General features: G+C 42.8%; 1 protein-coding gene across 1 annotated transcript in view; it reads right to left on the reverse strand.

The window, feature by feature from the left end:
• Nucleotides 1–234: 234 nt before the first annotated feature.
• Nucleotides 235–26,190, reverse strand: part of Kiaa1210 (KIAA1210 ortholog) — a 59,327-nt gene continuing 33,371 nt past the window's right edge. Inside the window, exons 5-12 of the mRNA XM_041642872.1 lie at nt 16,800–16,979; nt 13,334–13,439; nt 10,032–11,619; nt 9,282–9,896; nt 7,114–9,065; nt 5,805–5,992; nt 3,343–3,439; nt 235–1,431 (exon numbers count right to left, since the gene is read on the reverse strand). Of these exons, the coding sequence (XP_041498806.1) occupies nt 1,265–1,431; nt 3,343–3,439; nt 5,805–5,992; nt 7,114–9,065; nt 9,282–9,896; nt 10,032–11,619; nt 13,334–13,439; nt 16,800–16,979 (4,893 nt within the window). The 3' untranslated portion in view covers nt 235–1,264. The remainder of the gene's footprint in view (nt 1,432–3,342; nt 3,440–5,804; nt 5,993–7,113; nt 9,066–9,281; nt 9,897–10,031; nt 11,620–13,333; nt 13,440–16,799; nt 16,980–26,190) is intronic.

Here is a 26,190-nt window from a genome sequence, read left to right on the forward strand (position 1 = left end):
TCCTCAAACTTCCTGGTTTGCAGCCACCATGTGCTGGGTCCCTTTTCCCATCCCACCAAAGCCCACATGGAGGCCACCAGCTTGGTCACTCACATCACTGTGGAAACTACTTCTATATAGGGTAACCTCTTAAAATATTTTGGTCCACTGACAATCTTCAATCTGAGTTGCTCATATTCTATTTCCCTTCCTTCCCCATTCCCTAGACAGAAATAAACTACAGAATAAGCTTTATTGAATTTATTTGCTTTGTGTTAATCGAAAAATAAGAAAGTTAAAAGAAACAAACCTATCAGAATACATTCCTAGGCAATGAAAAACCTTAAGCTTATGATTAAAAATTGAGACTTGTTAGTAATTGGAGAGATATCATTAATGGGGAGTTCTCATAGTGAGAACGATGCAATGACTACATGGGAAAAACTGGGGAAGGGAAGTGTTAGAACTAATATACTGTGATTACCTATGTTAAGAGCCTTAGTTTAAACAAACTATTCACTATAGAAAAAAATGGAATGAAATCCAAACAATCAAAAACTTAACATTATCAAAAGGCAAAGCTAGAGGACCAAAATAAGGAGATGTCTTATAGATTAAATGAAAAAATTCAGCATGTTGTACAGTGTGACATTATAGCATCATCGGCAAAACCCAGCGCCAGTAATTTAAGTTAGCCATAGACTCTCATTGCCTTTCTAGACATGGTTTTGAATGGGGAAGCATCCAACATAGATGTTCAAGATGCATGTCTGCTTAAGCAAAGCAAGTACATGACAGAAGTAGATGTCCTTTGGATCTAGGGAAAAGGAGCTAGATTTACTGTTAAGGCATTTAAATGTAGATCTCTCATAATGTGTTCTGGACTTGAGAGATAGAATAAATGTGTAGAATTTGACAATGGAAAGGTTAATTAAGGTGGAGGAAACCCATCTGCCATAGACGATACCATTCCCTAGGCTTGGATCCTGGAGTATAAAGATAAAAGGAGAGAGTTTGAAGCAAAATGTGGTTGTTTTCTTTCTTCTAAGGCACAATGTCTGAAGTTAATGATTTCGCAAAACTTTTCTGGAGAACATGCTGGGTTTGGGGATATTGGTAGTGACTTTCTGAGGGTTAGACATTAGTAGTATAATTCAAAATGTTAATTGCTATTTCTAAAGTTATTTTCCTTAATAAAAACTAGCTCTAGAAAAACTGTTGTATGGAATTACCACAGCTACTGGCAATTACTACTGAAAATGCTGAGGCTCCATCCAGGAGCTATTCATTGCATGATATCTGCCATTTGGCTCCATGCTTGGGCTTTCTTCTTGGCCATTGAGAACCACACAGGCTCCTTGGGTGGTGAAACTTTGGGTGGCACACTTGAAGAGCGTCTGGTGTTTCTCTCCCTGGTATATGGGTGAAGCTTGTTCTGATCATCAAACACAACTGAAATCACAGAAAACAATGCACTGTCAGAAACCCCAGAGACACTAAAGCACATGTGAAGATGAAATGCAATGGACCATTCTTTCAGGTTTGCTCTGATCCCCCAGTTCTTAGTACTTTCCAACTATTGTTCTCTTAGAAGGCAGACTTATAAAAATCAGAGCTTGGGCAAATGGCCCAGTAAGTATGTATGTCCAGGGGCAGCATCAGGTTGGAAATAGCTGTAGGATCATAGCCATGGGAAGGGATGTGAGATGATTCTTGCAGTGTAACAGCTCATCATTTAACTTTTATTATTTCACGAGTTTATACTTTCAAACTCAAAATGTCACCCAAAGGGAAACATTTTACCTATTCCTTTTTTTTACACATCAGATCTGTTTTCACCAGTCACTGACATTGTGGAAAGGACTGATGACTCAATGAATTTATCTAATAAAATCCAGAGAAATAATACTCTATCAACCCCTGTGGTCCGACAGACTACTATCTGTTCTCCAACCCCACTCCCTTTGACTAAACAAGTGTTTCTCCATTCTAACTACACATCGGAAACAACTAGGAACATTTAAAAAATACCAGTGTGTCTGAATGTGATGGTTCATGCCTCTAATTCCAGCATTTCAGATGCTGTGACAGGAGGACCAGGAGTTCGATGCTCTAGCTTGGGCTATATTGCTGAAATCAAATGACAACCACAACGCCCCCCCCAAAAAAAAACAAAGAAACACAAAAACTGGCAGTGCTTATGCAATTTCTTGAACCCACTGAAACAGTAGGGATGGAGTGAAGGCCGCCTATCATTTAACAATATTCCTGGTGGATCTATTCTACAGGGGAAGCCGAGAACCACATCTTAAAAATATACTGCTCATAAGACATGGATCAGTACGATCACAGCTATTTCCACAGCCAAATAATGGGTTCCTGAGTCGAATGTAAATCATCCTCCTCTCCAGTTTTGGTGAGGGTCCGGGGGATGATGGTGTGCCAGAGACCAGAGACCTTGAACCAGACCAATGACTCATGGCAATGAACATTTGTGGATGGGGCTGATTGGACAAAGGGTACACTGTGTGACACACCGCAGTTCTCAATGTCGCTGGGATGAACTGAGGCTGGAGTGATGGAGGACCAAGGTGGGGTTTGATGTTTGTTTGTTTGTTTGTTTTGTTTTAAATTAAATTTTGGAAGATTATTTTTGAGGCGTGCTGCAGGGGTGAGGAGTAGATGTGAAAGGACTGGGAGGTGAACAGGATTGGGGTATAGGATGTGAGATTCCTAAAAAAAAATCAATAAGTAATTATGCTATTTTTTTAAAAAAAAAAAAAAAACCCTCATCCTCCTCAACATCAGCTCCTGCTGAGGAAATCCCTCTGGCACATAACTCTCACCGATGAGGCCACAGTCTATCATTACCTGTCACATTTCTTTGCAGCTTTCAACATCATACCCCCATGTCTCACACCCTCAGTCAGAATAAAGGGCATGTGAAGCAAGCCTTTGCAGTAATCGTGAATCCGTGCTGATGGGCCTATACAGTGGATTATTGTCAACAGATTTCATTGAGGTTAGAACAGGTGAAGAAACACTGCCTTGCTATCAGCTTGAAAATGGCATGGTACTTTCCTCTCCTACCTAGCCACAAGAAGATTTTGTGCCTTGCTTCGATCGCTTCTTCAGTGAGGTGAGAGACTAGAAAGAGCTATGGAAATTGCACACTGGACTCAGCTATAACAATTGGATTTCCTTAAAGTAAGCTAATGTCTGTGGCATTTCATGAAAGAGACATGAAAGAATAATGAAGCTGATTCGATCAATAAGAGAAATACATTGCCTGAACTTGAAATTGCAAAATGTTTCACCACGTTCCTCTGGGCTTTTTTGACATGTGAGAATGAGTACTTTCACCTGATTTTGTAAACTTAGATAGCCTTGACGACTCCTCTCTGGGAACAGTGGAATAAAAAGTCATTCTTGAGGGGATATCAGTTGAGGGTTCTGGTTCCTGTAATAGCAAAATGAAAAGAAAATCTTTGTAAGCCCTTACAATAAAGACAGCAAGCTACTTAGAAGACAACATGGTGTGAACCCTGTCCTGGGTATTATGAGTTCAACAATAATCAGAAAAAAAATAAACACTTGAAAACACTAGGAAAAAAAGATAGAGGATATAGATATTGATGCAGAAGTATACATCTGGCTAGAAATCTCTAACTATTAAAAATTGATTATATAGATCAATAACAAAAGTTAGCACAAAGCTCCTTGGGCTTGTAATACACACATATATAATACATATATATTTAATGATTTATTTGGCATATATATTATTTAATTATGTATCTATTTGTGTGTGTGTGTGTGTGTGTGTGTGTGTGTGTGTATGTGTGTGTGTATTCAAGTGGTTTGCTGCATATATGTGTGTGCACCACAGACACTGCCGTTGAGGCCAGAAGAGAGTATTGCATCCCTGGAACTGGAGTTACACTTGGTTATGAGCTGCTCTGGGGGTGCTGGGAACGGAATCCATGTCCTCTGAAAGAGCACTAAATGTTCATAACCACTGTGTAATCTCTCCAGTACCAGAACTTAAATTATTAACAAATCCCAAACTGCATCAAGTTTGCCACCTTTCTTTCAGACCAGGAAGAAAAGCTGTCTAGTAACACAAATAGTGTAAACAAACTGATAAGAGAACACCTTCTCTCTTGTCTATGACCAAAGCATCCTGACTGCTCCCAGTCTCTTCTGATCTCAGAAGCTAAGTAGTGCTGGAGCTGGTTATTACTTGGATGGGAGAACAACCTTCTCTATAACATTGTACCATCACTTAGCTGTGAGCTAACAAGATGTGATGGTTCCAAGCAAATCTGATCCAGTTGGTTGAAGGAAGCACTATATGATCTCTACCTTCCAAAACTGGTTGGTATGCGACTAGAAGTGCTTTTTCCGCTAGGAAACGATGTAACTGTATTGTGTAGCCTTTTAAAGTTGATCTCTCCACAACTGTTCTAAGTCAACAGTTTACACACGCTAGGGTATTTTCCCCTGACAAAAGAGGTAGCCAATGACAAAAAAATTGGAAAGATCTTTAAAGCAGAGTGATGATTAAAGCATGACTCCCTTAATAAATTTAGTAAGCACTTCTATAGGATCTCAGAGACAGCTTTTGATATGTAAATGTAATTTGCTTTCTTGAGGTTCGTTTTCGGCAGATTTCCTAAGAAGAAAGCATTATTCCATCATCCCTATCCTCATGTCTAGTACATCCTGTAACATTTTAAAATCTACAGGTAAGTGTGAAACCAACCAAATCGGTATGTAGAAGTGTGAACATCAACACCTAAAAGTACGTATTTAGGGACTGATATGGAAAGGAGTGCATAACGAAACATTAAATGAAAAAAGAGCTCCCCTTCCCTAAGCTTTCACTGCCCAGTTTTAATTACACATGGTCAATCACGGTCCAAAAATATTCAGTGAGATTTTTCATAAATAAACACTTGATAAAGTTTACACTGACAGCCATTTCTAGTGGCCCAGAATCCTCACCCCTTCTCATACCCACCTGGCTGTGAATTTCCCTTTGGTCCAGCATCCCACACTGTATGCTCATGTTTCCTGTCTTTTACTTAGCTGTCTTAAGTGTCTGATGCCCTGGGATGGTGTCATCATGAGTGCCCCAAAGTGCAAGAGCAATGATGCTGTCCATTGAGACCCAAGAGAGAGAAGCTCTAAAGGGCCTCCATTGCACAAACAAGCAAAAATCCTGGACTTACGAGGAGAATTTGGAAACATCTTAGGCTGAGGTTGCTAAAATATATAGTAAAAATAATTCGAACTTTGAAATTGGGAGGAATACTATCTTTGAGCTCAGATTCTGAAAAGTTAACCATCATAACATATAAATAACGAGTTAAAGTGGAAAGGACATTCAACTACAGGGCTCCTTACTGTGTGCAGCTCCCCTCAGAGACTCTTGGGATAAAGGGGCCTTCTGTGTTCATAGTTTGATTCTCATTTATGAAAAACATGTGCATGTACTTAAAGGTATAACAAATAGTTGCTCCGTTTTTACTTTATTTGTTATCTCTGTCTTATTATTTCTGTTTGTAGTAATAGGGCTGTTGTTTTATCTCCTTTTTTAGGCACCCAATTTCATGGAATTCCACTTCAGAATATTTCGGACAAGGCTTAATTTATAGACTTCATATCCATTACTTTTCATAAATGCTGTAAGAGCATCTAGGCTGTCACATTTGTGTGAATACAAAATAAAGAATTGTCCTTGGCTAATGCTCCCAGTAAGAGATGGTGACTGCGTGTCTGGCAGAACTCCTAGTGCAAGCTCCGTCAGTGGATCCACTAACCTTCCGTGAACTCTCCATGCCTGGATCATATTTTGACTGATATTTTTGCTCCTTGGTCTCAGCCCTAATTTCAGCTCTGGTCCGGGGTTTTTTAGGGAAGTGGGAGGCAAAGCTCTTTTGCCTCTGTTTTGCCACACTGATCCAAGATGGTTCTGTAGTGTAATCTGACTTCAAACTAGAGGTCTTTTCTGAAAAAGAAAGGAAAAGAATTAGAAAGGAAGCCAGGCAGAAAGAGTCTTCAGTCTGATTTAGATTGCCCACAACAGTGATCCAAATAGGATCATTTCTGGTTGTCAATCAAAAATAGAGACCATTTAGGGAAAGGCCATTCTCTTTTGTACCCTTCCTACAAAGTGGGAAGGCAGGATTAAGTAGTTAAATAGTTGCGCATTCAAATGGGCAACTCTTAGTGAATCCTTTCTTTCCTTTTTTTTATATTTATTTTATTTATTTATTATGTATACAATATTCTGTCTGTGTGTATGCCTGCAGGCCAGAAGAGGGCCCCAGACCCCATTACAGATGGTTGTGAGCCACCATGTGGTTGCCGGGAATTGAACTCAGGACCTTTGGAAGAGCAGGCAATGCTCTTAACCACTGAGCCATCTCTCCAGCTCCCGAATCCTTTCTTTCCTTTAGCCATCCCTCTTCCCATCCCCAGATCAGGACAGGACAATGGTTGTCAGACAGGCTGAGAAAATTATCAAGATGCCAAAGACTCAGACCATTGATGCAATCCCTCCAACTCTAAGAAAAATCTTACAGATTGTTACTTCTTGGTCCCTTGTGCAAACGTCACTGTGAAATAGGTGTGATCAGAGGCAGAGACAAGAACAGGCAGGGATGATACTAAGGACACAATGTGTTTTGAAAAGAGTAGGTCACCTTGATCTGGAGTAAATTAAGATGATTTCGTATTGCCCTTGATGAACTGGGTTTGGGGGATCTGACTGACAGATTAAAGTGACATGGTGTATGTAAAGTTATTGTTTAATTTTTAGGAACTCGTGGGATTCTGCCCAAAGAACGCTCTACATGAGGTAGATGGAGAAGGGAGAGGAGGAGGTCCTGCGTTTATTAATGAGAAGTAAATGGATGCCCTGACCGCTGCCTCCTGGGGAAAAGGAAGAGTACAAAGGAGTTACTTCTGAATATTTTCATCCAAGATGCAGCACTAGCCCCATCTCTAAATCCACAGCTAGTTCTGTCAAAGTCGTACAGTTGGAAACCTAGAGGCCACAGAGTTCATGGCCCATTCATCTAAGGCTTTGTCTTACAGGTCTTCTCTCTGGAGAGACAAAACTCTTACCTGGAGGTCGGAAAACTGTTGGCTTCTTGAAAATGCCTTCATATCTGGGCCTGCTTCCTTGCTTTTGTGCACAGCTAAGTGCTTGGCTGGACTTCTCATGGCCTCCGCTGAAGCCCTGGGGAGTTCCTTTGTTCGTCTGTTCTTTGCCTGCTGGGACAACTGGCGCGATAGGCTCTGGGATCCCACTCCTCTGGGAGATTTTCCGCAGTCGCACTCCAAAAACATTTTCTACATCAGACTTGCTGGTGGAAAGAAACGAAGAACGCTCTTTTTCGTCACGGCGCTGAGGAACTTCCTCCTTAGAGTAAGCGCCAGTTGAAGCAAATGCTTTCTGGGCAGGAACCCAAGTGAACTTGCCAGGTTTGGTAACGGAAGTTGGGGCGCTTTTAATGAAGTCCCCATAGCCTTGTGTGTCTTTCATGGTTTTCTTTGTAGAATCTGGGCCTTTTGGCATGGACCAGCTGCCAGTATTCTTCCTAGAAGTGGATCCTTCCGTGGCAGCATTGGAAGAACTTAAGTAAACTTGTTGCTGATAGTCAGAGATCACTAAAGCCTGAGCAGACTGACCGGGAGGCCGATGCCCCTCAGAACTGCGCCACTCCACAGGAACATTTGCAGGAGCTTTTGATAAAACCGGTGGCTGCGACCTAGCTACATCGAAGCCTTGAGAAGGCTGTGTGGAAGGCGGTTGGACTTCGGACCTCTTCCACTCTTCGGGAAAACTCACAGAAACGGAGACTTTCTGCCTGTATTCAAGCTTTCCCAGGGACTGAGAACTGTCCACTGCTGAGCTGCTCCACTTCCCAGGGGCGCCCTTAGAATATGACACAACTTCCTGGGACTCTTTCGGTCTTCTGGGCGACTGCGGAGGCTGCTTCAGGGGCAGCTTCTTCAAAGTGGTGTCTTCCTTAGGCTCATCATCCCAGTTCTGTAAGAACACTTGCTCCTCCAGTTTAGGCTTCACCAAAGATCTGGAAGGACGGCTTCGATTCTGAAGCACAGGTTTTCCATAAATGGCCGTCTCCCCAGCAGTACTCTCTGAGAAGATTTGATCTGCCATAAATTTCACAAAGGACTGGGAAGGAGCACTTCTACCCTGTTGTTTCTTAGAGCTGTCTTGATCATCAGCACTCTCCAGACTGTAGGGCATGTCCTTAACTTTAGAACTCATTAAGAACGGGGTGGCAACTTTGGGAGGCGGTGGCTTCCAGGAAATGCCTCCCTCAAAAGAGGGACTCTCGCACGTTGAGGGAGTCTTCTGGACTTGAAGTTTTGTAATGCTTTGGGAAGGATTTCTGGGAATCCATGCCTCCTTATAAATGTCCCCCTCTTTGGCAAAACCTTCTAGACTTGAGGCTTGGCGCTCAGACTCAGAACCCAACCATGGATGAGGTCCATATTTTGAAGGCATTGGCTCAATAGGAATGCCCCATTCTCCAGAAGCTCCCAATAAATCTGAGGAAACTTCTTCCTTGAATTCTGTGCTCCTTGGAAGTTGATGTCTTCCAGGCTTCATAATTGGAGAAACTTTCTCATCTGCTGCATAAGTCTCCGGATCTACTCTTGACTGGAAAGAGAATCTAGAAGGCATGAGCTCCACAGAGCCGCTCTGTGGTACAGAAATAGCCACTAACTCTGTGGAGACTGGCTGTTGGACTATTGATCCCATCAAGGGCTGAGAAAGCTCTCTGGGAGCTGGTGGATCAACAGGAAAGCTCCATGCTGCCTTTGCAGCCTTGTCTGGGGGCGCAGAGATTTGTTCAAATGGAGAAGTTGGCCATGGCTGCAAAGGGTTTCTAGGAGACAATGGCTCTACAGTGACTTGTTGTATAGATGTGTTCATGGATCCTGTGGAGGCTGACTGTGGGATTCCTGATCCCATCAAGGGCTGAGAAGGCATTTTGGGAGCTGGTGGATGAATAGGAATGGCCCATGCAGCAGGAACGTTGCCAGGGAGTACAGGTATTTGCTCAAAGTTAGGAGTCACCCATAGCTGGGAAGGGCATCTGGAAGAACCTGGCTGTACAGACATGATCTCTTGGGCCTCAGGACTATCTGAACCTGTAGGCACTTGCTTAAATTTAGGGACAGGCTGTGTTTGGAAGATATGTTGAGTAGGTGCGGACTCCATAGGGTTTCCCCCTTGAGTGGAAGCACGCATTGGATCTCGGGTCATCTGTGGTTGGAATTTGGACTTTACTGAGGGTTGAGGAGGCAATAGCTCCATCAAAGAGGCACCTTCTACTGAGGTACTTTCTGCGACTGGTTGACTTTGAGGAGTTAGTAAGGAATGAGTAGAATATTTGGTGTGCAGTGGGCCCATGGCAATGACCTGAGCAGCGACAGCCTCGGATTCTAAAGGCACATTTTGATAAGGCTGCTTCATAGGCTGGGAAAGGGAAAGGGACGCATGCTCCATAGAAGAGTTCCCTTCGAAAGCTGTGCTCTCTGAACCGGAAAATGATTGCTTCCCTTGAGGCTTCAGCCATGGATGGAAAGATTGTGCCAGAAGCCTTGAATCCATAGGAACACCTCTTTCAAAAGTCGAAGCCTGGTGCTGGGTGAAGGGTTTCAACAGGGGTTGAGGAAGATGCTGAGGAAGCAGGGGCTCCATAAAATGACTTCCCTCAAATGCAGCACTTTCTGCACCCAGTGAAACTTCTTTCTTGATGGTTGGTCCCACTGAAGGCTGAGAAGGGTATCTGGGAGACTGTGCAGCAACACATTGTTCAAAAATGCCAAGCTCTGGGCCTGCAGAAATATCTTGCTCAAGCACTGGTCTGATTGGGGCCTGAGAGTGGTGGCTGAGAAGCAGGGCTTCCATGGAAGCTGCCTCTCCCATGGTCGAAACGTCTAGACTTGGGGGGATATTTTGCTCAATGGTGTGCATCACTGGGTGCTTCAAAGCCTTTCTAGGGGATGGTGGCTGCATAAAAATGTCCCAGTCAGCAGCAGTGTCCTCTGCAAACACTTGATGCTCAGACTGAGGGCTCATCCATAACCTGACAGTGTGGCCGGGAGGTAGTAACTCCACGGGTCTGCTTTGTGCTGCAGAAACGTTCCCCAAAATGGGGAGGTGCTGCTGAGTATCAGGGCTCACAATGGGTGGAGAAGTGTGTACGGGGTGCACTGGCTTGGCAGAACCACTCCACTCTTTTGGGATACTCTTCGAAACTGGGGACACTTCTTGCTGGTCTCTGGACTGACCCAGGGCCTGCTTGAAAGGTTCAGGAGGCTGTTCTTCCTCCGAGCTGCTCATATCCTCAGAACTGTGATACTTCTCAAAGTAACTGCTTGACTCTGTGGAGACTTCATTTTCTTCAGACTCCAGCAAGGCCTGGGAATATCTCCTGGAAGCCAACTTCTCTTCAGAGACAGAATCGATGATAAAACTTGCTGATTCTGAGCATCCTTCAAACTCGTCCAAGGACTGGAAGGACTGGGCAGATGTCATCTCGCAGCTTCTCTGATCGTCTAAGGAACTGTCTGATTCTGAGGAGACTTCTCTAGCTTTGGCCTTTCTGAGAGGCTGCTGCCACCCCGTCTTGCTCAGTTCTGCATCTGCACTTCCTGCTTTCAGGAAGACATCGTCATCTTGAGGGCTCCATAGAAGCTGGAAAGAATGCGCGGAGCCCAGTTGCACTTCAGAACTACTCTCATACTCTGAACTACTGTATGAATCGGTGGAGATTTCCCCTGCAGGTGGCCACCTCCTGAGGGGAAGAGGCGACATGGGCATAGAAACATCATCTCCTGCGGTAGTGCTTGAAACACTTGCTGAAAAGGCCCGAAGGCCACCTCTGGGATGCCTCCCTTTGGGGTAAGTTGTGCTCTCCAAGGATAATTCCTTTCTTGGTAGAAACTTCTGCAAAACAAGGCTGGATGCTTCTCCCTCTTCTCCATGGACTTGAGAAGGATACGCACACGCTTGGGCCTCCACTGTCCTCGAGACAGTGGCCTCTTCTTGGCTTGTGGATGCTTGTCTTATCCGTGAACTGGCTTTCTCCTTTTTCTTCTTGCCTTCAGAAAACCCTTCTTCACGGCTGAGTAGTGGACTGCTCACTGTGAATTCTGCCACTTGTGTAGGTGTAGGCTGTGGTGCTGGTGTTCTTTGGGCTTCAACATCTACGGTAGCCATTTTCCCCTTCACATTCCCTTTATTGGAAGGCATCTTCTGAGGAGTAGTAACCGCTGCTTGTGCAGTTGGGTTCTGCTCTGTGCTTTGCTTCTCCAGACAAAGCTTCAAGAAAGAGTGCTCCTTACCAGGCAAATCTTCAGTAGGTGAGGAGCCAGCTTTCCCAGCCAGGTCATGTTCTTTCGTGGATTTTAGAAGGTCTTTCTCTACTAAACCCAACTCGTTTTTGACTCTTCTTCTGCGTCTTCTTGGATGGGATCCTGAAACCGAGTGGCCTGTGCTCGAGGCAGCATCAGTACTTAGAGACTGATGTCTTGTCTTCTTCTTATCCTGAGAGTCAGGTTTGTAACTCTGCTCCTGGATTGTAGGCCCTGTACCAAATGTAAAAAGGAAAGGAGAGATGTGTGTGCTTTCGACTTCCTAAAAGAGTACCACTCTCCCCTGGCTATGTTTGCTACCAAATTCCCTGATATGAACATGGAACTATGCAGGAGATATTCCCTTGTTCACTGCCAGCTTTAAGCGATGGAAAATGTTTCTAGTGAAGGGCAATTTCGATCCTATGAGCAGATAGTCTTGGACTGGGTCATTAGCATGCCATCAGTATTCTGCTTGACCATTAGGTGTGAGATTCAAAGGAGGCAAATGGTGATTTTTGTAACAATGATTACATTTGAGAAACCTAACTGGAGCAGGAGCAAGGGAGATTCTTTTTGAATGACTTTTATTTTATTATTGTGTGGATGTGGATATTTTGCCTGCATGTAAGTCTTTGTATGACGTGTGTGCCTGGTGTCTGGAGAAGCCAGAAGAGACCTCAGATGCCCTGGAACTGAAGTTACAGATGTTTGTGAGCCTCCTGCATCTGTGAGGTACTCCTTCGGGACTTTTTCCTCTACAGCTCAGTTTGATCTAAGTTAACAGCCCCGCTGTGCTGGGTCCTTCTTCACAGACATTGAGTCTGACGTGCCACCTAGTGGTTGCATCTGCAGCATACAGCGCAGAGCTCCTTGATTTAGGGCCTGTGCTCTTTCTAAATCAGGCCTTTCCTGTGGAACAGCAACCACTTTCTCTAAACTGGAAGAGAACTGTGGCTCCTACGAGAATAATTTGGGGGAGCCAGTTCTGTTGTTCCTATCTTCTTGCATTGTCGGGGAAGAATACTGGATAGGCCATCACTAGCTGCACTCCACAGAACTCAGCAAGCATAGCCATTTGAAAGAACTGAACACATTTACAAACAACGTGCCTCTCCAGTTGGAAATTCATTTAGATAGGATAAAAAAAAAATATGTGGGGTCTGGAGAAACAGCTCAGCTGTTAAGAGCACTGACTGCTCTTCTAGAGGACCGGGGTTCAATTCCCAGCACCCACATGGCAGCTCACAACTGTCTGAAAATCCAGTTCCAGGGGATCTGACACCTTCACACGAATGCACATAAAGATAAATAAATCATAAAAAAATTAAAAAAAAACATGTGTGATCCTTTCCACAAAGAAACCATTGTTTCTGTCGGTTTAGGAGGAGAATCTCGGGCCATACTTTTGTAAACATATCTTTAATTTAATTAAAATTTTTGTTTTTGTGATATTTTTAAGTGATGCATCTGGGAATATACCTCATAGAGGGTCCTTAACCCTTTCACTACTGAGATAGGCAGCAAACAATACGCCAGAAGGGTCACACAGAGTCTCCCACAGTGGAAAGCCTGCCTCCCTGGCTTGTGGTGAGGTGCCCAGGGCCCTAATACATTCATAGGCTTTCATTATTTTTTAATTCTGGGTATGGGTACATACATGCAGGTGCCCACAGAAATCATAAGTGTCAGATGTCCCTGGGGCTGGGCTTATGCACAGTTGTGAGCTGCCTTACTTGAGTGCTGAGAACCAAACTGGGGTCCTCTGTAAGAACAGTGCACACTCTTAGCTGTAGAACCCTCTCTCCAGCTCACTTGTGTGTATCCGACACACAAGAGGACCCAGGGTAGCAGCCCTGATGAGAGGGCGTTTTTGTTTATACTCCCAGCACACTGTACTGTTCATGGAAGACTGAGATCCACAGACGGGCAGTGAAGGGATTCTAACCTGTGCTGTCCCTTTTGTGCTCCTTCCGGTCGGCGTGTTTTGTCTTGGTTGTGGCCTTTTCTTTAGTCACCAGTGACGCAGGCTGCTCTTCCTGCTTTGCTTTGGCCTGAAACAAAATTTCAAAGAAAAACAAAGAACTTCATTCTGACTGCCATATTCCCCAGATCTTTACACAAGTGACCAAGGCAGAGGCGGCATGCCAGAAGGTTCACAGGAAGTCTCCCATAGTGGAGAGCCTGCCTCTCTGGGTGATGGGAGGTGTCCATGGGGCCCAATATGTGAATAGGCTTTGGCCCCTAGGCTCCCCAGTGGAGAGCTGCCCTCCCAATTCATATTTTGTTTTAAAAGCAAAATTGAGATATCTTTTATAATTTTTATTTTTGAGATTATGATATAATTACAACATTCTTCCCTTTCTCTTCCTCCCTCCAAACACTTCCACATCCTCCTCTTTGTTCTCTTTCACATTTATGGTCTCTTTTTTCATTAATTATCATTATATGCCCACACATATTATGTGTGCACAAATATTCCTAAATATTACCTGTTAGATCTATATAATGTTGCTTATTTGTATGTTTTTAGGGCTGATCATTTGGTAAATTAATTGGTATTCTTTTCCCTGGGGAAGACTATTTTTCCCAATCTTAGTATTTCTTAGCTGTCTGTAGTTACCTGTGGCGGGCTGAGGCATCATAAGATTTGTCCCAGTCACTTTGACATGTCTATATATGTGTCATTGTTCCACTAATCTCTCTTTGTACCCATCTTTTTAAATGGGTATTGGGAACCAAACTCATGTCCTCACACATGTGATATTTTTATTTTTATTTATTTATTTTACATCCCAACTGCTGTTTCCCCTCCCTCCCCTCACAGTCCCAACCATACCACCTCCCCCCCCCACACACACACACTCTTCCTCCTTTTCTATTCAGAAAAGAGCAGGCCTCTCATAGCTATCAACCAGGCGCAGTAAGACCAAACACCTCCTCATGCATTAAGACCATGGAAGGTGACCCAGTATGAGGAGTAGGGTCCCAAGAGCAAGACAAAGTGTTAGGGACAGCCTCTGTTCTCAATGTTAAGAGTCCCACAAGAACACAAAGTTACACAACTGTAACATAAATGCAAAGGACTGAAGTCAATCTCATGTAGGTTCCCTAGCTGTTGGTGCAGTCTCTGTGGGCCCTGATACAAAAATATTCAACCAAATACGTGCAAAACAAATCCAAGAACACATCAAAAAATTCATCCAGCATGACCAAGAGGCTTTCATCCCAGAGATGGAGGGATGGTTCAACATACAAAATTTTGTCATGTGATCCACGATATAAACAATCCAGAAAAAACCACACATGATCATCTCATTAGATGATGAAAAAGTCTTTGACAAAATTCAAACCCGTTCATGATAAAAGTCTTGGAGGGATTCAAAGAATATATGTGCACATAATAAAAGCAATATACCACAATCTGATTGCCAACCTCAAATCAAATGAGGAGAACTCAAAGCAATTCCATTAAAATCAGAGAAAAGACAAGGCTGTCCATATCTATTTCATATAATACTTGAAGTTTTAGTTAACATGAAAATGAGATCAAGGGGATATAAATTGGAAAGGAAGAAGTCAAATTTTTGCTATAGTATGATGCTGTATATAAGCAACCCCAAAAATTCTACCAAGGAAACTCCTACACTGATAAACATCTCCAGCAAAATGGCTGGTTATAAAATTAATTCAAAAACTCAGTAGTTCTCCTCAATACAAATGATAAACAGGTTGAGAAAGAAATCAGGGAAACAGCACCCTTCACAATAGCCACAAATAATATAAAACATCTTGGGGTAACCTTAACCAAGCAAAAGAATGACCTTTGTGCAAGAACTTCAAGTCTTTGAAGAAAGAAATTGAAGAAGACATCAGAAAGTGGAAAGATCTCCCATGCTCTTGGATAGGTAGGATCAACACAGTAAAAATGCAATCTTCCCGAAAGCAATCTACAGATTCAATGACTGCATCAAAACCTATCACAGTTCTTTACAGACCTTAAAAGAACAATACTCAACTTCATATGGAAAAACAATAAACCCAGAATAGCTAAAACCAATCCTATACAATAAAAGAACTTCCTGAGGATCACCATCCCTAATTTCAAGTTCTACTACAGAATAATAACAATAAAAACCTCATGGTATTGGAATAAAAACAGACAGATGGATAAATGGAATTGAATTGAAAACCATGACATAAGCCCACACACCTATGCACACCTGGTTTTTGACAAAGAAACCAAAATTATACAATGGGAAAAAAAAGCATCATCAATAAATAGTGCCACATAATTGGATGTTGGCACATAGAAGAATGCAAATAGAGACACATCCACCACCCTGCACAGAACTCAAGTCCAAGTGGATCAAAGATAGAACCTGGTAGAAGAGAAAGTGAGGAGTAGCCTTGAACACGTGATTTTAAGAGAATACTCTTAAAATTTTTTGTTTTGTTTTTAGATATATGTATGTGCTGTGTCTTTGTGTGGGTCTGTGCACATGTGTCTGCAGATACCTAAAGAGTCCATAAGAGGACATTGGATTACTGGAGCTGGAGTTACAGGCAATTGGGGGTCACCTGACATGAGATGAGTGAGTGCTGAGAACCAACCCTGGGTTCTTCGTAAGAGCAGTATGATCTGGCAACCATTGAGAGATCTCGCCAGAGTTCGTTGCTATGATTCTAACTTATTAGCTCTGCCTAAGTATAGCTTGACTTGCTAGTAATTCATGCAGAACTCTTTGGCAGCGTGTGGAGGTCTTTGGAAGGGCTGAATTCTGAATGACTAGAATTGCCGAAAGCCTGGTCTCGGAAAGAGTGGAGCAGCGCAGCAGTTTATAGCTCATGGGTCTCAAACAATCAATCAATCAATGAATCTTCATCCTTGCTAGGCTTGAATACTCTCTGCAGAAAGGACTGAAGGGATTTCCAGGAACTTAACCAATAAGTAGGTTGAACAGGGTTAACTCTGTTTCTGCTTTCCCCCATTTCCTTTCATAGAAGTTTCAAATTGACGGGACATTTCACGCAGTCAGCACAAGCTTGCTCACCCACTGCATGCATCAAGGCCAGGACAGTGATATATGGGCATTACTATCCCTACTAAAGGGTGTGGACCACCCATCAACTGTGTCCAGCTGTGGCCGTCAGGCAGCACATGGCCACATGTGGCCAAGGGTATCTATGAATGTGGCCTAACACAAAGCCACAAACTTAAAGCTTGATATTTGGGGCGTCTTTTTTTTAAAAGAAAATTCAATTGCACGGTTCTGAAGCATGAACTTTGTAGATAACAATGCCATGGCACCATGTTCAAAAGCGGGACACATCTATACACGGAGAGTTTCCTTAACAGCAGAGGGCACGGGTCAGAACTCGTCTTTTCTCTTAGAATCTCTTAGAAGACTTACAGAAGAGGAAGCTGTCTTCTTCCTCTTCTGTTTCCGGGGATTTAAAGCTATCTTGTATTTAGCAGCGGAAGAATCCAAGCAGCCTTGTGAGGTGGCTGGGGTGCTGAACCCTGAGAGCAGCTGAGCGCTGCTTTGAGAAGACTGCGAGAGATCAAGCTCCGAGAACAATTCCAAGCCGCTCTGGAGAGTGGAAAAACACGTGACTCAATACATGCAGACACTGGCCCTGCCCTTGAAGCCAGAGGTGCCTCTTCCTTGTTGAGAAATGCTTACAGAAACCTTTCGTGGATGACTGCCCTCTTTTCTTCCCCTTCCTGTGCAAATGTCACTTGGGATCCTTTGTAAAGTGAGAAACAGGAAGAAACTGGGGTGCTTCCTCACTCAGGAAGCAACCAGGGTGTCCTGTTGCCCTCACAAATGGAACACATAGTGGAGTTTACAAGGTGGAATCCTTGCATGTTCTCGTGTCCCATCTTCCCTTCTTAGTGACAGAAAGACATTTGTCTAGGGAGCAAGGTGCAACCTTGTACGAAAGAAACTCCATGGGCTCTGGAGCCGCTGTATTGGAGTGTTAGATGCATGGAGAAAATCCAGTTGGAAGAAGCCCTCTTTGCAAGCTCTGTTTTTGTAGAGAGCACACTAACTTTATATTTACTGTTTGTGGGTCCAAAGCTGACAGGAAGACTCTGGGAACTGACTTTCCCCACTTCCAATGAAGCATAGGCAGAGCCCATAGCCTTGTCCTCCTTGTGCTTGGTTCCATCTCCCAAAACTATTTGGATCTGGGGCACCTGGTTGCATTCCTTGGTAGGAACTTTGAAATAGTCCCCTGGAGGATTATGGGCATAACATTTTCTACACTCTCAAGAGACACGCATGAGGTCACCTACTCCTAAGTACCTGCAAAGAAGTCACATTGAATAGCAGGTAATGGACATGTTCACTCCCGGACATCAGCAGCACATGACAGCATGTTCCTTTTGTGTTTATCCACTAAGTCCTTTTCGAAGGACTTGCCCTTGGCAAGAGGCAGAGTACACATGCAGCCACATTGCCTACGAACACTGTATGCTGACACAGGGATATCTTCAGCTGCTTATCGAGACTCCAGCTATGGTCCTTTTATGGTCTGTGATTTCAGTGGGGGGGGGGGACTGAGCAGTGTTAATGGGTCGGGGTACTGATAAACAGAGATCACCTTTCTGGCTTTACCTCTAATCTAAAGGAACACTGCAGCTGTTTTGGGGGGTCAACCACACAGCATTAGCCGAGGCCCCAAGCTCTTCTTAACTTGTTGTTTTTCGACACATGGATTCTTTGTGTAGCCCTAGTTGTCCTGGAACTCGCTCTGTAGACCAGGCTGGCCTCAAATTCAGAGATCTGCCCGTGTCTGCCTCCCAAGTGCTGGAATTAAAGGCATGCACCACCACTGCCTGGCTTTTCTTAACTTCTTTATGCAACTTTATCCATTAATTTATAAACATCCCTCCCCAGTATAGTTTATTTGGCTTGAGCCATCACCTACAATTACTAGCTGACTGCTCAGCACATGGAATGACATCTCGTGCTTTGCTGTTCTGAACTTCAGAAAGACCATCTCATAGCTCTGGCTCTTGCAAGTGTATGAGCACCATCTATGCCCCAGTTAACTTCACGTGACTGTATCCCCCTCTTGCTCCTTTGTCCTCATCTTCTTACCATTTACTGATCCAGACACACTGCTGGTTTGCTTCTCTTAAAACAGTCCCAGCATGCTCTCCAGGGGACTCTGTACCAATGGTGATGGGTCTGCTATCCACCTTGTCCACATAGCTAGCTCCCTCCCTCACTTAAGTAAGTCTCTGCTCAGAATCTGTCTTCTCATGGAAGCCTTCCAAGGCCAACCTACTTTGAACATTTTATCACTGATGTGTGTATGGGGGGTGCTATGTATGTGCATGCAGGTAGCCTTGCCCATGTATGCACCCATGAAGGCCAGAGGTCAACACATCAGGTGTCCTTCTCTGTCCCTCCCCACTGCTGTGCAATATTAGTTGAAGATGTGCTACATCTGTTTATGCGGTGGAGCATTGGTTTAGCGATGCAAAGAAGTGGCGAATTGCTTTGCTGTTGCATTTGTTTAACTCTTTAAAACTGTGTTACTGTGCCTGTCTAAAACATCTGATTGGTCTAATAAAGAGCCATGCAGCCAATAGCAAGGCAGGCCTGCCAGGCAGAGAGAATAAATAGGAGGAGAAATCTAGGCTCAAGAGAGAGCAAGGAGCGAGAAAAGGAGAAGGAGAGGAGCATGCGAGGGGCCAATCCCCCAGTCGCACAACCAGCCACGGATTAAGAAGAGAATAAAGGCATATCAAATAAAGAAAGGTAAAAATTTCAGAGGCAAAATGCAGAAGAAGAGAAATGGGTTAGTTTAAATTAGAAAAGCTGACTTGAAACAAGCCAAGCTAAGGCCAGGCATTCATAAGTAAGAATAGGTCTCCATGTATTTATTTGGGAGCTAGGTGAGGGCCCCCAGAGTGTAAAAACAAGCAAACAAACAAACAAACTACAATCCATCTCATTTCTTGAGAAAAGGTCTTTCAATGAATTTAGAACTTGCCATTTTGTCTAGAATGGCTGGTGAGCCCCTGGGAGCCATCCGTCTTTGCTCCTTTCCTGCTGGCACTGAGGTTACAGATGCAGGTGCTGCCACACCTGGTTTTTCCATAAATTCTGAGTCCGGGTCCTCCTGCTTGTACAGAAAGAAATGTTACCCATTTAGCCATCTCCCCAGCTCCAGCTCTGACATTTTAGGATCCTCTTTCTTGCATTGTCTTTCCCCTGACACTTTCATCACTGTCTTATGTGTTTCCTTCCTAATCTCTTTCATTGCCCGTATTCCCCCATTGCAGTTTGAACTTCATAAAGAAGAGTTTTTATCTTTATCTATCTATTTATTTATTCTGTGCAACTCTTTTTTCTTTTTTGGAAATGAATTTGAGGGTCAAACTCAATTCCTTGTGATGACATGATCAGAAATGTGCTAACTGCCCACCCCTTGTTTTGCCTCTTTATACTGAGTATACTCCTTATAATATATACTCTTTATACACACTTTCTCTGTGTGTGAATGCATAGCTGTTGTTAAGCAATGATTTTAACTGGTGAATTAATTGTGTTAAAAGCTTCCACCAGATTTGTCGAGCAAGCGCCTCTGTTTCCTGGGTCATTTTAGTCATGCCAAGACCTCACTGTTTCCAATTAAAAGAAGAAGGTCTACACGCCTTTAATCCCAGCACTCGGGAGACAGAGATAGGCAGATCTCTGTTAGTTCAAGTCCAGCCTGGTCTACATAGTGAGTTCCAGGACAGCCAGGACTGTTACACAGAGAAATCCTGCCCCCCCCCCCAAAAAAAAAGAAAGAAAAGAAAGAAAAAACAAGAAAAAAAGAAAAACCAAAAGATCTAGATGTGGAACACTAAAAGGATACCATACCACACAACTTGCAACTTGCTTTGTATGAAAGTGAACGTAGGATGTGAAAATAGTAAACAATATAGACCAGTTTTCATTTGACTGATCTCTCAAACCTTGCAGTATGAACAACCACATAATAGCATTCTTTGCTCCAGTGACATTCTATAGTACAACAGAATGATCAGGCCAGGGAAAAACCTGTAATTTTCCAAACTGGGTGTATAGAAGAGGGAGTTCATGTATTCCCAATCACAGTCAAAGCCAAGAAGCTATCAAACTTAACCCCAACCAGTAGTCTTCTTGTACTAGGTCAACTCTCATTGATCTAAGCCCTGACCTACATATATCCTCCAACCCGAACTAAAAACTACAAAGAAAAATCCCCTTACTATGGGGCCTTGAACTCAGACATACGATTCAAACTAGCCTCCAAAGCCTCTTTCGTAGGCTCACAGTATGTTGTGTAGAAGTGGCATAACTTTATATTTACATAGTTCCTTTACCCCACCAGTGGGGTAAACAAACCGTATATTCTCTGGAGTTCTGGACTGTATTTCTTAGCATAGGATTCAGGGACTCCCCCACATTAAAATCATCTAGAAGTGAGTGTTGAAATGTACATTTGGGGGACATATCAAGACTTGACAGTAGCTGGGGGTGTAACTCCGGGGTAGAGCATAGGTTTAGCATGTGAAAAGCACTGAGTTCAATACCCAGTATCAGAACAAAATAAAATAGATCTGGAGGCTAAGAATATCAGACGAAGGGCCTCCAAAAGGTTTGACAGACTCTCTGATTTTTATGATAGATAATTTAGGGCCAGAGTGGAGAATAAAACCTGACAACTGATCTAGCACATCTTCAGATGAAAACACATGGAGCTCTTAAATAATCCCATCAATTGTCTTAGAGGAATCTACAGATTTCTTCTGGTTCCTTCTTATGCCTCATCTCTACCCTTAGCCATATTGTTTAGTGTCTCCCTAAAATAGTTACCAAGGGAGTCAATCATAAGAGAGTGTGAGTTACCCAGGAAGAGCAAATCATATCCCCTTCTGGTAGAGTTCTGGAAGGAAAGGGGAGGAAAGGGGATGGGACTCCTTTTTCTAGTTCTCTTTCCCCAGCTCCTCCATCTGAACTCAGACCAGCTCACACTAACTGTACCCATGTGCACAGTGTTGAGGTAGATGGAGGTGTTTTCCTCACATCTGTGGGTAAGGAGATTGAACATGGACATCCTTCCTGGGGAAGAAAGCTAGTTAGGGCTTTGGGAAAAGCAAAGGGATCCCTCAGTACTGGTTTGTTGTGACTGGACTGAACACTCTTGCTATTAGCTAGGTTAATGGGGGTGCTTTGAAAAAATAAAACACATTTCAGTCCCATTTCCCCTCCTATCAAGTATCTAGACACAGGAGGAAGCAGCTCGATCAATAATGAATCCTTAGGTCATCATTTCAACAACTACATCATTTTCTCTGTGTGTTATTAGACTTCCATGTCTTTCTTTGTAGTTAATAAGATACTGGTGAAGGGATATGAACAACCAGCCTGCCTCCATCATAGGTTTAAAAGCCATCTTATAGTAAAGACAAACTAGGTTCATTCCTGCTTATGATTAATTATGTTTCTCAAGTGTTGGATTATGCCACACCTGTAACCCTAATGACAAATGATTCTGTACTGCCTGTTCCAATAATGGTAATTATGTCCTCATTTCAAAAAATGTTTATAACCATCTTACAACCCTATCTTTGTTTTAAAAGGTTATATGACCACCTATGACTACGATGACTACCATGATATGACCATCTTGCAATCATGTCTTTGTTTCAGGTGTTTGTTATGACTAACTTGTTATGCTTATATTCTGCTCCTATACCCCCTACCCCTGAGCTGTAAACAATCCTTGTCTTCCTCACATCCAATGCTGACCTCTTGAACCCCACTTTAAGGGAAGACAGCCCATGTACATGAAAACAAAAACATCCTTTATTTTATTTGGCCATGGTGATTTGAGTTGTATCTTCTCTTTGTATCTTTGGGATTAACAGAGAGAGAGAGAGCAATTGGGTCTGTTTCTCAGGATGGAGAAAAGTCGTGTCTTGTGTTAAATAAGAATAACAGTCATGTGCTGTGGCATTGTCTATAAGCAATTGAGAGGCTGCAGTAGGAGAATTTGGAGTGCATAACCAACCTAGGCTATGTGATGAGAATCAACCTTTAAAAATTGGAAAATCTGGGAACTGTTAGCCTGAGGTTTCATCAAACAAGGCCCTGTGATGTGGAATGTCCTTCTGTATATGTGTTGCTTCATTGGTTGATGAATAAAATTGCTATAGCCTATGCCAGGGAAGAATAAAAGCAGGCAGGAAATATTAACAGAGATATAGGGATTGTAATGAATATAGTTTCTGTGTGATTATTTGGGTCTGAGTGGCAGGGAAATGAATGAGCAGTCTCTGCCTACAAATGGCACCCAACATGGGATGACTACATCCACATAAAATCTGAGAGAGCTTGGAAAAGGATTCTAGACATAAAAAACAAAGTTAAATACAACTTCTTGGTATGCATTTTTTTTTCAGATAGACTCTGTTTGCTGGCAGCAATCAGAGGCACAACTCCTTTAAGAGAATTCTTCCTGACTCAGTATTAGAGGCAAAAAAAAAAAACTGCTCAGCTTCTTTAAGGGAAGGCTTCCTGGTTCGTGCTGGCAGCATAAACTCTGGTTCTTTTGAGAAGTCCTGCACTTAAATGGGTTTTGTGGGCAGCATGCTACAAGTTGCTTGATGGTGGCATGGGCCAACTGCTTCCCAGAGTTGAGGTGATGAGCATGGCTCCCACCCGGTGGTCCCCATAGCTGGTAGTGAAGTACCACCACCATGTTAAAGGCTGAGAGAGGTGGAGCTAGGATCCAGGGGTACCATGACCACACTGCTTACCATTTTAAAATGCTGCTTGTCAGAAAAGGATTTCAGATACACAATAGGACACATTCAGACATAAAAGACGTCCAAATGAGACACAGTGTGCTTAAAAATGTACATAGGCTTAGGAGAGAGAAAAAAAAGTGTAGATAAAATGATGTAGGTGGGTCTTCTATCTATCTGTTGCTTTCATTGGTTAATTAATAAAGAAAACTGCTTGGCCTGATAGGGCAGAAATTAGATAGGCAGAGTAGACAGAACAGAGTGCTGGGAAGAAGGGAAGTGAGGCAAATGCTATAGCTCTCCTCTCCAAGATGGACACAGGTTAAGATCCTTCATGGTAAGCCACCACCTCATGGTGCTACACACATTATTAGAAATGGGTTAATCAAGATGTGAGAGTTAGCCAATAAGAGACTAGAACTAATGGGCCAGGCAGAGTTTAAAAGAATACAGTTTCCGTGTAATTATTTTGGGTGTAAAGCTAGCCGGGTGGAGGGACGCAGCCTGCCGCTACAGTAGTTCCTTACTACAGAGTGGTGCTCCAAGGTGGTAACGAACTCCACATAAAACCTGAGAGAGCTTAATTTTGAACATAGAAAACACAGAGTTTAACACAGCTTTTTGCTGTTCGTGGGTGGCATGCTACAAAGAAATTTCCCTGACTCAGCAGCCGTAGCAGGAAAAAAGCTGCGCAGGTTTAAAATGCAGCTTCCTAGGCTGTGCCGCCAATGCAAACTCTGGCTATAAAGCATTTCAATGGCTTTTATGGGACTGGATGTTTGTGTTCCTGCTCGGGATCTGGAAGAAAGTAACTGAGACCATGCCCTTGGCTCAGCTCTTCCTGCCTGGGAAGACGACGGAATCAGACTTAGGCAGGCTGGAGAGCATGGCGGATTCCTGCCGCCATACAGAGAGATGTTTTCAGGCTACACAGTGCTCTGCGTGTCAGATTTGGCTGTAACTTGGATGAAAAGAGTTTCTGTGCCAAACGCTCAGTGTCAGAATTAAAGTGTTGAGTGCGGCTCCTACCTGGCGGCCCCAGAGCTTGCACAAAATGGTACATCCTCCATTTTGAAATTGGAGAGAGGTGGAGCCAACATCTAGAGCAGCCCTTGGCTTTGCAGCTCAGAGGCACAAGTGACTCAGAGGCACAAGCAGCTCCACCATGCTGAACTGTGCTGGTCTCAAGCAGGAACTATCGTAATTATTCTAATAACAGCACAATTAAGGTTTAGAATGGCAGTAAACAGGAGGTACCGTATTACCTCTACATGGTGCAACTTAAGTTTTTAAGAAGTGCTTAACATTTTAAGAAGTGCTCCTGGATAGTAAAAAATTACAGATTCATAATAGGACAGATTCAGACATAAAAGACCACTAAATGTGTCACAATGTTGGATGAATGTACGTAGGCTTGAGAGAGAGAAAAAAATAGAGAGAGATTAAAAAAAGGGGGGGGTAAAGTCTTTAAAGGGACAGAGTAAAGATAGTTATAGATTAAAAGAAATAAAGAAAAATAAGCCACATAAAAATGGAAAATTCACAGAGAGTCTGGATTATGTACATTGTGTTTTCTTTAAAATTTATGACTGTAAAGTAGCTAAGTACAGAGAGACATTTCATTATATGGGCTACCAAGCTAGACCAGAATGGATATCATAAGGGTATGACTTCAGAATTTGGATCTAAGGATATGATGCTTTGGAGAGGGTCTTCTTTTGTTTTCACAGAGGATGAGACCCTGTGGATTGCTTCTATCCAAATTTGTTATGATAGACCACGCCCTCCTGAAAGGTTGCTGTGAACACGCTCAAAAAAATTGCTTCACTCAACTGCCGACTGAGATGAACCTGGCACACAGGTTACACCATAAAAGATCTAATTAACAGCGCCCACCCCATACAGCAGGAAGCAGTTTGGAGAGAAAAAAACCGCATCCATGTTCCCAAATATTGTTTATAAATGTTCTTTTACATTTAAAGGGGGATATGATATAGATATGAATAATTTACATTGGTATAAATTTTGCTTTATTGGTATTAAGTTAAGGTCAATTTTGTTATATGTATATGTATTTCTGATCTTTATTAAGGTATTGTGATTGTGTAGTTTATTTAAAAATGTAATGTATAATTAGGAAATATAGGTTATTAATGGATAATCATCTATAATAGTCAAGCTTATAGTCGTGTTAGTTAGATTTTCTAGATGTGCATAGATATATTTCAGTTAGATAGGCATTCTTCATATCTTTCAAAGACTGCAGAATATGGCATTTAATGTTTTAATAACTTAGGGCTGTTCATGACAATGATACACGTCTGCTCCTGGCAGCACCAATCTACTTCAAGAGAAAGATGGGCATCAAAGAGGCTCCTTATGGAGTTTGATAGCCATTTGGGCAAGAAACTGCTCTTGCCTGGACTGTTGCATAAACTGGACACAGAGAACCCGCAGAGAGAGAACTGCTGAACTTGCCTAAAGGTGAGATGGTCTTTTGGGGTTCCTGATTCATTAAAGAGTCTGTGAGACATTCTGCAGGATATAGCAGAAAGTGACTGAACTGTTTTTGAATTTTCCTGCTTTATGGAAATGTCTGCTGGATACTATGGGCCTGTAGGCCGAAAATGGATGCCCCAATGGTACAAAAGAACTTTGGGTGATTGTACAGGCAGCGAGATGTCTCTGTCATTTCTAGAGTTTGGAAGTTGCTTATTTCTTGTTTGCTTAGGTAATATTATATTCTTCTGGAGTCTTTGATGGAGTTGAAGAATGGTTAGCTATAGTTATAGTTTTCCTTAGTTATGATCAAAGATAAAATAGATATAAGTACTGTAACTGTAATTCTTGCTTTATAACTGTTTTGCTGTATGTAATTTTACTATGTTAAAGTGAAAGCCTTTCTTTTTTGTTTAAACAGAAAAAGGGGAAATGATGTAGGTGGGCCTTCTATCTATCTGTTGCTTTCATTGGTTAATTAATAAAGAAAACTGCTTGGCCTGATA

Source organism: Microtus oregoni, unplaced genomic scaffold (genome assembly GCF_018167655.1).
Source record: "Microtus oregoni isolate MIOR12 unplaced genomic scaffold, Mior012 000080F_ref0000499, whole genome shotgun sequence".
Taxonomy (NCBI): domain Eukaryota; kingdom Metazoa; phylum Chordata; class Mammalia; order Rodentia; family Cricetidae; genus Microtus; species Microtus oregoni.